At 45.5% G+C, this 11664-nt stretch overlaps 3 protein-coding genes across 3 annotated transcripts; 1 reads left to right on the forward strand and 2 right to left on the reverse strand.

Annotated features, from left to right (window-relative positions):
* Window positions 1–665: 665 nt before the first annotated feature.
* LOC135672558 (CRIB domain-containing protein RIC6-like) lies at window positions 666–2261 on the reverse strand. Its single transcript, XM_065181053.1, has 5 exons — window positions 1959–2261; window positions 1739–1876; window positions 1524–1621; window positions 1325–1409; window positions 666–1239 (listed from the first exon to the last, which is right to left on the reverse strand). Exons 2-5 carry the CDS (start codon window positions 1803–1805, stop codon window positions 809–811), a joined length of 681 nt encoding a protein of 226 aa, XP_065037125.1. The 5' UTR covers window positions 1806–1876; window positions 1959–2261; the 3' UTR covers window positions 666–808.
* A 636-nt stretch (window positions 2262–2897) lies between these two features.
* LOC135672559 (basic blue protein-like) lies at window positions 2898–3630 on the reverse strand. The gene is made up of 2 exons (XM_065181054.1): window positions 3383–3630; window positions 2898–3266 (listed from the first exon to the last, which is right to left on the reverse strand). Exons 1-2 carry the CDS (start codon window positions 3561–3563, stop codon window positions 3064–3066), a joined length of 384 nt encoding a protein of 127 aa, XP_065037126.1. The 5' UTR covers window positions 3564–3630; the 3' UTR covers window positions 2898–3063.
* Window positions 3631–9571: 5941 nt separating this feature from the next.
* On the forward strand, window positions 9572–11184 carry LOC103999827 (uncharacterized). The gene has a single exon (XM_009421729.3). The coding sequence runs from the start codon at window positions 9687–9689 to the stop codon at window positions 11001–11003; it is 1317 nt and encodes a 438-aa protein (XP_009420004.2). The 5' UTR covers window positions 9572–9686; the 3' UTR covers window positions 11004–11184.
* Window positions 11185–11664: the final 480 nt, after the last annotated feature.

Here is an 11664-nt window from a genome sequence, read left to right on the forward strand (position 1 = left end):
ACAACCACAGTTTATAGAAAATAGACCATGACACATCAAAACAGAGCTATTTTGGGGTTATTTTGCTTGGCGCAGTGAGCGATCGCACTATAGCGCTGTAACGAATATGTATTTTTACAAGCAAAAACACATAAAATCAAGATAAACCCTGACAAATATATATATATATATATATATAGAGAGAGAGAGAGAGAGAGAGAGAGAGAGAAAGAGAAAATTCTATTTTCTTGAGTTATTTTTTGGAAGTGTCCATCATTTACATAATTTTCAAACAACGCTTTTCAACACTCTTGATTTAACAATCTATTATCTATTTTTTTTATATATCTTTTTATATGGTATGTCTATTTTGTTATAGTATTTTTATGCTATGCTACAGTGTTACCAATAATACTATGAAAGCATTATAATGTAGTACAAAAATAATATTATAATATTTTTATTATAATATTATAAAAAATATCAAGAAAAATATTATAACATAGTATAACAAGATTATATTATAGTATTTTTTGTAATGCGTTATAGTGTTTTCATATATTGCTGAAAACACTATAACCAGTGTTTTTACATTGCAATTGGAATCGTTGTATGTCATTTATTTGCGCCATTCATTCCTCGTGTTTTGATCCTTTTATTTATTACTTTATGAAAAAAAGAAAACTAAATCCAGCGATCAATCGAAAGTTGCATGGAAAATTTGAAGGTACATCAAGTTTGCTTCCTTCTTCCTCTCTTCTCCTTTTCGGTACACGCGATATATCGATGCAGATTGCAGGAGGCTTCACGGATGGATGATGGAAAGATGTCAAAGCCCTTCCTTTTCTTTTCCTTCCTCTTCCTCTTCTCCTACCGTGGGTGGCGAGGACGGTTGCGGATTGGGTTTCCCGTCTTCAGCTCCGGACTCCGACTGCGACGCGGTCGCGGCCTTCAACTTCGACGACGACCTCGTCGACACCCCGCTGGCCGAGGAAGATCCCTTGGTCTTGCGGCGGTGCGGCTGCTTGGGGACGGCAGGCACGTCGGGCGCCGGCTGCTCGTCACCCACGACGCCGGCGGTGCTGCGGTGCTTCCTCCCGTGCTTGGACCCCCCCTCGACGGGCTCCCGCGACGGGCTGTCGGATCCGCCGGACGACTTGTTGCGGCGCGAGTGCCGGTTGGAGGTCGAGCCGTCGCGTCCCGGGGAGTCCATTCGCCGCGAGGGTCGTGGCAGCGCCGAGTCTCGGGAGGATCCGCCGCCTAGGTGGGGGTTTGCAGGTGCACGGTGAGATCGCCATGCCGTCCGTCGGAAAGAGGGAGGGAAGAGGGTGGTGGAGGAACGAACCTGAGGTGGGCTGCTTGGGTTGCCCGGCCGCGGCAGCAGCGTCATCTTCATTGACGGGCTGCTGGGCGGATCCGAAGTCGTTCATCTGATGCGGGCGGATCAGAGACGTCCGTTAAATGAAGACCAGACGGTGAAGGATGAAAGAGAGAAAGGTGGGACCGCGTTAGAAAGATGGCGAAACAGAGTTAGTTACCCTTACCCAGCTGGGAGAGCCGACGGAGGGGCCGTCCCAACCAATGTGCGCCACGTGTTTTACGTCGGTGGGGTAGCCGATCTGCATCTCCTCTTCCTTGGCGTCTAGTACACGTCATCACCATCATCAGGCGGACCGGCCAATAGCATATAAAGCCGCTGTGAAAGCAAAAAGAACGAGAGAGGAAGAGAGAAGGCGAGTCGTTGCAGAGAGCTACTCACCGAAGATCTGGGAGATGTAGCGAAGGCCCTTGAGGAGACCCTTCATCTTAGTTCCTGTCCCCATCATTTCGATGATCCACGCCCTCTATCCGTCCCCTGCTCGCTCAGCCTATCTCTGTCTCCGTCTATTCTCTTGACCTAATCATCGAACCATTGTTGGTGTTGAGATCTGGCCCAAATGTGTTGTGATTCACGCGGAAGCCAATAGAGAAGAGCTTACCCTGCGGAGCAAGTGGGACAGGCGTGTCAGGCTCGCTTCGGCGCCAGAATGCTGCATCTCCGCGCCTCGACAAATAGCTTCATCTCCCGATCTTTCAATCCACTTCCCAAGGAAAAAGGTACGATCAACAATGGCTTCTCCTTTGCTCTGCTTTCTTTCTTGAATCGTTGCTCCACCGGAGAGGTGGGTGGGAGAAAATGGATCAGGAGGATGAAAAGGAGGGCAATCGCATCCCCTCAGCCAGTTTAAAGCCCGCTGGGGGGCGGCAGGTGGAAGAAGAAATAACAGAGCAGAAGATGGAGATGCAAGGGCGTGGTGAGAAATCAATGGGAATGACCTGATGGGGTTAATTTTGGGTTTGGCGTCTGAGCGCGAAGGGCGGGAAGGCGAGGGGGGATTGAGGGGTGGCAGTTACGGTTCCTCGTTTGGACGAGTCAAGGGGCAGAGAGGATTCGCGTTGCCTTAATTACGAAAATAAAAAAAACCCATATTTCAAATAAAAAAAGTAAATATTAAAAATAAGTAGAAGATAATGGCCCATATTTCAAATGAACAAATTCAAACTTGAAAATGATCTTTCTTATTCTAGAAAAATAAGGGGTAAGAAGATTGATGGTGAAAGATCTTTTTAGAAAATAATAATTTCAAAGCATTCCTCTGTTTTCTTGGAGAGTGCCTTTTGTTTTTGTCATATCTAGCTTTTTAAGTGTCTTGGTTTGCATGCACGGAAGAGTCATTCACACACTGATGTATGCTTAAAAACTGATCCATCAAAACCTGGAAGCATTAGATTGATGTATTTGGTCGTGTTGTCTCTCTTGTTTGAATTATTCATTCCCTTCTTGTGGTACTTCTTTTCCTTTTGGTGGTATTATTTCATAGTGGTTCACCGACCAATTTTGTTTCACAGCTGGTGCTACAAAACATGGACACACAAGGTGATGATCATTTACGCATGCAAGCTTCATATTGAGAACTACAAGCATTACAACTTCTCGACCACACTGCGATCATTATTTAAGCCAACAGCGAGAGTGACCGCTTCATGACCACTCCTTGCTAGCACAGCACACGACACACACATATAGAGATAGATATGTCAGATTTAGTTGGCGATGACTTGGATCTTCATGCCTGCTTCACAGTGGCCTGGAATGCTGCAGATGAAGTAGTTGGCCCCTTTCTTGAGCGTGAACTTGTCATCGCCTGTTGTGGCTGCTTTGGAGGCGCTTCCCGATGCCTTGCAGCTTCTGTAGCCTGCTGCGTTCACTGGCACAACGTTGTGCAGACCAGCTTGGTAGTTGAACTCTGCAAGATTCAGAAAGAGATGTGTGAGAAGATAACTACTGTTGAAACCCAACGCAGAGATAGATAAATAGCTAGTAGAGAGAGAGAGAGAGAGAGAGAGAGAGAGAGAGAGAGACCGAGAGTATCTCCAGGAGCAAAGCTCTTGCCATTAGCCCAATTAGCATACGACAAGGAGAAGCCCCATCCTTGTGAGTCCCCCACGACATGGGTGGTTGCGAGGGAGTTTAACGGCGAGCAAGCGATGAGCAATATGGAGAGCAGCAAAGCTGCGTTGCGACTGCCCCTTCCCATGGCCATAGTCTTTGAGAGAGAAAGAGGGAGAGAGCTAGCGATGAGAGATCGATAGGCTGCTGGAGCTGCTTGGAGAACTCACTGCTTCCGGTGTCGGATTTATACAAGTTTCGAGTGGAGAGGAGAGCTCGCTTAGTGCTTCCTTTAGTTAAACTTAATTCTACTAAGTTGGATGGGTGGCTTCCATCTTCCACCATTAGTGGGCAAATCAAGGCCACTACAATGCTTACGGAACTCGCTTACGTGATTACACCATTGATGGGGATTAACAGAATCTTTACCAGATTGCGTTTGTACAATATATTAATAGCCATATCTTGAAGGAAGTTGAGAGAGACACATTTCCTCAGATGTTATGTGGCCATTTAATTGATTTCCATTACCCAATGACGTAAATAACATCCAAGGTCATTTTTTGATATATATCGCAATTTGTTCTAGAGTACCTATATGTTAAGCATCCTCACATCCTTTAGCCACCTTAAACCCTTCGTACTGCTTGATATATGCTTCCTGTTGGGGTAGTCCCGCCAATGAGGCAAGCAGTGGGATGAATAGGGTTTAATATAGGTAAGACTTTGACCCTTATAGATTTCGAAAAAACAAATAGGAAAAAAAAGGGGAAAATACATCTTGAATAATTGTATGGTCAATTCAAGTTAGATCGTCATAATTTTTTGATATATAAATCTTATCATATTGATTTACAAAATGACCGGTGTTGCTCTTGAGAAGCCTGCTCTTATGCTATTTTCTAATGTCTCTATTAGTGAGTTTTGATTTTTCTTCTTCGCGTGTTGTTGAAATTCACCTCATTAATTATTTTCTGAGGTAAGAATTTTGCTTGATGATTTTTTATATCATCTAGTTGATTTAAAAATGATTGTATATATTTTATTGATTCTGATTAGTGAAAAAAATCTAACACTAGCTTGCCTACGGTCCTTCCCTTTACATTGAAGAGCTTTCCACATAAATTTTCTTTTCTTGTAGTTTGTGATGCTCACTCGATTGACTTAAATATTATAGTTTCTTTCATCTTGATACATGGCTTCAATATATGCTGTTTAATCTATACAACGAGAGAAAATAAATTATGGTGTCTATTACTTTTCTAGTCATCTTTTCCCAACACTTTATTTTATTTTGTAAAATGTTGATTTAATTGAGTAATTATCTACCTAAAGATATGGCGAATCGTCCATAATGGCTAGTAGTTATTCGAAAAAGTCGCTTGGCTGCATTCATCCCATATTAATATATGATTGGTTGCTTGCTATTGTATTAATCTCTTCCTCAACTGTCCTGCGTTGTAATGTGCATGTCTACAAGGAGAGCATCACGCGCCAAAAGGCCAACAGTGCAGCACTCTAAAGCTCATCATGCCTTAAAGAAAACCCATATGCTTGCGAGATAACAAAAGCAGCTTTACGTTGTTAATTGAGAATTTATTTGGTACCAGCATCAAGTCCAGCCATAATGTTGGGTTGCTTTTGTTTAGTTCTTGGTAGGCATGCTCACTTAGTCTTGGTAGGGATACTCGAAGATAAATCCATCTTGCGGAGATAAGGTTACTTTTCAGTTGATTAGGAGTCCATACTGATCAGTACTCCATAATAACAAAAGAATGCACGACTATCCCTTTCTCCATTTTACCGATATATACAACAGCGTATATAAATAGATACAGGTAACAATGGTATAGTTACTAGCATTAATTGAATTTGGTTATAGGGATTTGATGTAGGGTAAATTCTGGAAAAAAAAAACTCATATTTTAATTTTTTTTTTCATTTAAATATCTTTTATTTTTATAAATTTTTAATAGAATAATTATATACTATCACTTATAGTTAATTATGATTAATATCTTGATCATTAAACTTTAAAAAGTAGTATTGGGATCCTTATACTTACGAAAGGAATATTGTCACATGAAAAAAAAAGACATGAATAAAAAGGATAAAAATAATAATTTTACTATATTTTAAATTATTAATTTTATATAATTTCATATAAACTTCTCACTCACGTGAAAGCTTTAATAAAAACCACTTTCCTCCCCTCTGGTTCTCTCTAGCTATGTTGCGAATGATAAACTAGTAGCAGCGTCGGTGGCATGCGAGGTGGATGGCATTCTAGAGGAGATTCGGGCATCGTCTCTGACAATGATTGATTTCCTCCTACCCTTCTCTTTTGCACCACCATGAAATCATTGGTTTATGGCAACTAGCCCTTTAGCCTCACGATCTCCGCTAAGTTGCAATCGATGAACATCGTCCTCGAGTACTCCTTCCATGGCATCTCGAGGTACATGTGGTGGACGACAGGCTTCGAGTGGTAGAGTGGGAGGTACTCGTCGCTCCTGTTGATGGTGTAGTGGTCAAACACAAAGCCGATGGACTAGGCAGAGTCGGTGCGATCATGCACAATGACAGTGTTGGACTTGTTTTGCTTGCAGTTGGGCTGGTGGGGGAGGATAAAGATAAGGCAGTCATGAAAGACGGTGGCGGAGTTGTCGAAGATGAAGTCAATAATGTCGAAGATGCGACAGGACCTGTAGAACTAGCGGAGGGAGTGGGCATAGAGGGTGTCTTGGTGGCCGAGGAACTCTACCGACTCAAGCGTGGTGAGGTTGCTATTGGAGTGGAAGGTCACGACTTGGTGCTTGTCCAGCCCGATGGTGTTGGTGAAGGTTAGGTCCCGGGCCATGGCCAGGTCAAGATTGGATTGAGGATTCATGGTGAATTCTTATTGATTATATAAAGGAAACAATAAGTGATAACTTAGGAAAGTTAAGTTTGTACTCATCGATGGTGGTCGTGTTGTCGGTGGAGACACCGATCGTGTTGACATTGAGGGAGCCCATAATGATCCTTTTGCCTATCTTGTCCCTGATAAATACTAGGTTTGTCTTCTCAAATGACACCCCTTTATGTAGATCATGTATCGACCAGTGCTATGCTCCAACGAAGTGTTGACTATTGCTTGAATCGCTCCGAATTAGCATCCGCCCTCCTTGCAAATCTTTGCGTTCGACAGTGTCCCTGGTTGCGAGAACTCCTTCTAGGCAGCCTCTCCACTTAGTGGCATTGAGGTGGAGTCCGACCAGTACCCATCCCTCTTGGTCTGCAGTGGGGCCCAGAGCAAGATGTTGATGTCGTAGCACTGTTGGCGAGGTTGATGAGAAAGGCCATGGCATCCACCACCTATTGGGTATCGTTGATGTACTTAAGGTGGACCAATAATCATATTGATAGAGCTCAGCGACACGTGAGCAATGCAGCTAGCAACATCTCATACAGCATCGGGGGATCACCATGTTCTTGCATATAAAACCAGGTGCAATGGGTGTTCGTCTCGAGCGAGCGAGCATAATCTATTTGTGGGGTGGCGGGCGAGCAAGTTGGAAACAGGAGGGGAAGAGGAAATTGGTCACATTCAAAGGCGGTGTCTAGATCTCCTCTAAAACGCCACCCATCTCGCACGCCATGGATGTTGGCGTTCGTCTGCCATTTGCAACGTAGTCAGAGGGGAGGTAGCTGGAGGGGAGGAGAGTAGTTTCTGTTAAAGGTTCCACGTTGTGAATGAGAAGTTTATATGAAATTAATAATTTAAAATATAATCAAGTTATTTTTTTTTATCCTTTCTAATTTTTTCAATCGATGAAATGAATGACATGAGGATAATTGGAGTTAAATGTTTTACTTTCATAAGTATAAAGATCTTAATATTATTTTTTAAAGTATAAAGATCGAGATGCTAATCGTAGTTAATGACAAAAGGATAATATGTAATTATTTTTTTAATAATATCTTTTTTTGGTCGAATACCCTCAAACATAATTTTCTTTTATTTTATTTTTATAGATGGGGGCATAGGGTGAACCGATGAAGTTATGATATTTTTACATTATATTATAGTATTTTTTAGTATTATTGAAAATATTATAATTGGATTGGTCCATAAGAAAATGAATGAGAAAGTGTATTATAGATATTAGTCAAAAAAAATGAGATGCAATTAAGAAATTTTAGAATTGGGTGACACTTCCTCCAAAAAAAAAAAAATTAAATAGAGAGGTTTTTTCTGATAATTCACCTTTTGATTGATGTACTATAATTAGATCGGACTTAAATATCTCGAGTCATATAGTTTTAGGTCTATTAAATTAATAAATCAATATAGTAAATTAAATTCTTTGTCCTTTACGGAACTCAAAACACTCTTGTCGGTTTCAGCCGGCGGGAGTTGGGGCAAACTTTGGAAAGCTCTCGAGGCAGGCCTGATGGATGGTTGGTGATTGGGTACGCGGCACGACGGTCGGCATAGTAAGTGTTCGGGCCTTCGTTTCGATTCGTTTTGGGTTGGACTTGGAAGAATATAAAGGCCTGATGGATTACACTGACCGGGTCACTGCAATGAAAAGAGGCACCGCATATTTTCCACCATACCATTACCCAAATGGAGACGAGTGTTAAGGCGGGTTTACTACGTCAAGCTGCTGACGCATATGGCCCATTGAAGTAACAGTGTGTGGGATTGTCCAATAGACCATATGTTTACCCATTATTGTTATCCGCATTCCATGTGAAGTATATTCATCAGTAATTCAAAGGCAAATGCCCCCATTGCATTGCCTCTAAATGGGATCCATCTAAATGAAGCATGTTCCTTACCTGTAGTTGATGATCTCATTGTGGCTTTTTGGAATGCCATTGCTTACCAGCTCATCCGCGTCCTTTACAGTTGGCTGCAGTGTTGAGAGAGAGTGAGAGAAAAAGAAAGCTGTTGGATTGCAGCATGAAGAATACCACCCTGTTACTATATAAGTGGATCCCATACACCTTACACACATCACGACACCGTTCTGGTGCCTCGTTGACAGCTAGGCCTATCTTCTAGGCGGACCCACCCCAGATATAAATATAATAAATAAATAAATAAATATATATATATATATATATATATATAGATACACACACGGAGACATCGAAGGCGTCGTGTTCACGTGAAGTGAAGACACTATAGGCATGCCATCTGATGGCCACGTCCATCGCATGCCATCCAAATGGTGTGCGCTGCGAGGTCCAGTTGATCAAAACGTCGATGTTCTCCGGTCAACTCTGAGCCTCCAATCGGAGGAGTCGACAGTATTATACGTCCGATGTCTTTAAGTTACCTTAATTATCTGCATTCTTCTCCAACAAAACAAATTAATCACAGAACTGTCAGGTGGACGCTCTGTACTTGCCAAAACAGGACAGAATTATTCTGGCCAAATAGCAAACAGAGGGATGTGGTTATCGGCGTGTACATCATACATAATGTCACGGTGACCGAGGCAGTCAGTCGCCCCTTTTTCGTCGTCTTCTCCGCCTCGGCAACCACGAAGGACAAAACCATTAGCTTCCGTTGCGTCCGTTCCGTTCCGTTCTGTCATATAACATGCTTCTCTCCGGTACTAAATTAAAAGATAGGACAAAACCCTCTCTGCGGTGGTGAAGGCAGTCAGCACTCAGTCGGCACATGCATGGATCGGTAACAACAGCGTAATTATTACTCCGAGAAGCGCAGTAGGAGAGTGCATGTTATGTGCCAGCTGTATAGGTACTTGTTGTTCAATGTTCCCTTTCATCGACAGTAAGTAATAAGGGCGATAGCTGTGACCGCCAGCGGTATATTTATACTATTACGTGCTGCAGAGTCTTAAGATTGCAATACGGTCAAACCCCCGGCAGACCGTGAGTCAACTTGCCGTGGTGGGGTTACACGCTGTCGCAATTGTCCCGCATGGACAATATTCATGGTCTCGCTTGCGCACCCCACCTGCAGTCCCCGTTAGCCGCGGTAGACCAATCAAGTGAGGCGCGCATGGGATGCCCCATTCCATTAACGTGGTCATGCGCGACACCCCCTCCCCCTGCAGAGAACCCCATCTTGCGAAGGAAAGCGGTCCTAGTTAAAAGTCCGAACCGAGCCGATCCCCACAGCGCAACTGTCGTATTCGTATCCCGAGACACGCGTCTTCTCTATGCCGTCGATGCTGGTTATATACTCCGCCGCTTCCCCTCTCCCATCGAGTCATTCACACTGATCTCACCACCGCTCGCGGTAGGGTCTAGTAGAATGGACTCTTCCGTCGTGGATACCTCCTCTCTTTCGCTCCCCGTCGACCGCGAAAACGGCGTCGCCCCAGCCTCGGACGACAATCCATCGCCGCAGGCGGCCACGTCGCCGGGAGCCGGCGGCCGCGTTAAGCTCATGGTCAGCTATGGTGGCCGCATCCAGCCGCGACCCCACGACAGCGCCAGGCTCTCCTACGTCGGCGGGGAGACCAAGATCCTCTCCCTCGACCGCTCCGCCCGCCTGCCTGCCCTCCTCGCCAAGCTCGCCACCCTCGTCCCCTGCGCGCCTTTTTGCCTCAAGTACCAGCTTCCAGGCGAGGATCTCGACGCCCTGGTCTCCGTCACCGACGAGGACGACCTCGAACACATGATGGTCGAGTACGATCGCCTCCACGGAAGCTCCTCCTCTCCCAAGCCCACTCACCGCCTCCGCCTCTTCCTCTTCACCGTCAGGCCTCCGCCCCCGCCCCCTTCCGCCGCTCTCCTCGACGCCGCCCGCCCGGATCGCCAGTGGTTCTTCGACGCCCTCAACGCGGTCTCCGCCCCTGCGACTCCGGCTACGCAACCTTCGGCGGTGGCGGCCTCGCCGAGCCCCGACTACTTATTCGGCCTCGACGAGGGCTTCGTTCCTCCACCGGCCGTGAAGGTCGCCGTAGATCCGCAGCCACCTTTGACGCTCGAGACCCTCTCTATCGAGGCGCCGGCGAAGCCCGATCTGGCCAAGGTCGAACCCCACCAGCAGATTCCGGAACCTGCCGATTCAACCGTCACGGCCCCTGTCGTGGTCTCCGTGGCGGAGGTCCAAGGACCGATCCAGGAGCTCCATAGCCTCCAAGTCGCCGAGAACCCGCCGCCGCTCATCCCGCAAAACAGCAGCGAGGAGGCCGTACGCAGAGATCACGCCACGGAGTACCAAGTCCCACGAGATGCGGAGAAGGTCGCACCCGCGGCAGCGCAGGCGCCGGAGCAGCGGAGCGGGTTACCGGTAGCGAGGTACGCGTCGTTGGCCCCCGGCCACGATCAGGCGGTGTACCTTCTCCCGACGTCACAGGGGGTCTACCCAGGGTTCTACGCCGCAGCGCCGTGGATAGCGACGGCGGAGGCGTACCGCAGCGCGGCGGTGTCGGCGAAGGCGATGGGCGGCGGTGGCGGGGCGGAGGCGTACGCGGCCGGAGGGGGGCAGTTGGCGTACGATAGCACGGGGCGGGTGGTTTACTATGCGAGTATGGTGCCCACATATCAGACGGTTTCGAGCGTTGCTGCGTACAACCCTGTCGGTGCTGCCGTTAAAGCCGCGAAACCGTCGCAGATCTCTTAGCCAAAACAACAACTTGGTCTCGTTCCCTTCTCTTCGTTTGGGTTGGTTGGTGTCTATGATTTCGTGCTCTTTCTTCTGTTTCTTTTTTCCGTTGTTGCGTAGGTTGTTGACGTTCGTACATACGCATGAATGTAGATGTTGATGGAGGGGTTTATATTTTATATCAGTTGACGTTAATGAATCTTGCTTTTGTGCTATGTCATCTGAGGGGTATTATTTGGACGCTGTCACTCCCTCCTGGCTGTTCCACCTACCTTTCAACATGTCAAGGGCTGGCAAACTCGCTGTTCCACGCCATTACTGTCATTAGTGCTTGTTCAAGTACTAGTGAGGGAAGGGACCCACTGGAATATTCTCTCTTGCCCTTTTGCTAGGCTAATTGTAGTTTACTCTTGGAGTTACACTTTGTTATTATTCTGATTTTTAAATTTAAAAAATTCATATTATTTTTTTTATTATTAAAAATAAAATATTTAATTTTATTTATCTTAAAACGTTGGGGAATTTATCTTAAAATATTTAATTTTATTGATCGATGAATGTCATGATCGATTAAAACGTTGGGGAATTTTGTGGTTTCTTATAGGGGGAGGAGGAGGATGAGGAGAGAGAGCGACGACGAGATGGAGGATGACGTAGATGTTGACATTTTATATCTATA

The sequence above is a fragment of the Musa acuminata genome, chromosome BXJ1-4, assembly GCF_036884655.1.
Source record: "Musa acuminata AAA Group cultivar baxijiao chromosome BXJ1-4, Cavendish_Baxijiao_AAA, whole genome shotgun sequence".
In the NCBI taxonomy this organism is placed as follows: domain Eukaryota; kingdom Viridiplantae; phylum Streptophyta; class Magnoliopsida; order Zingiberales; family Musaceae; genus Musa; species Musa acuminata.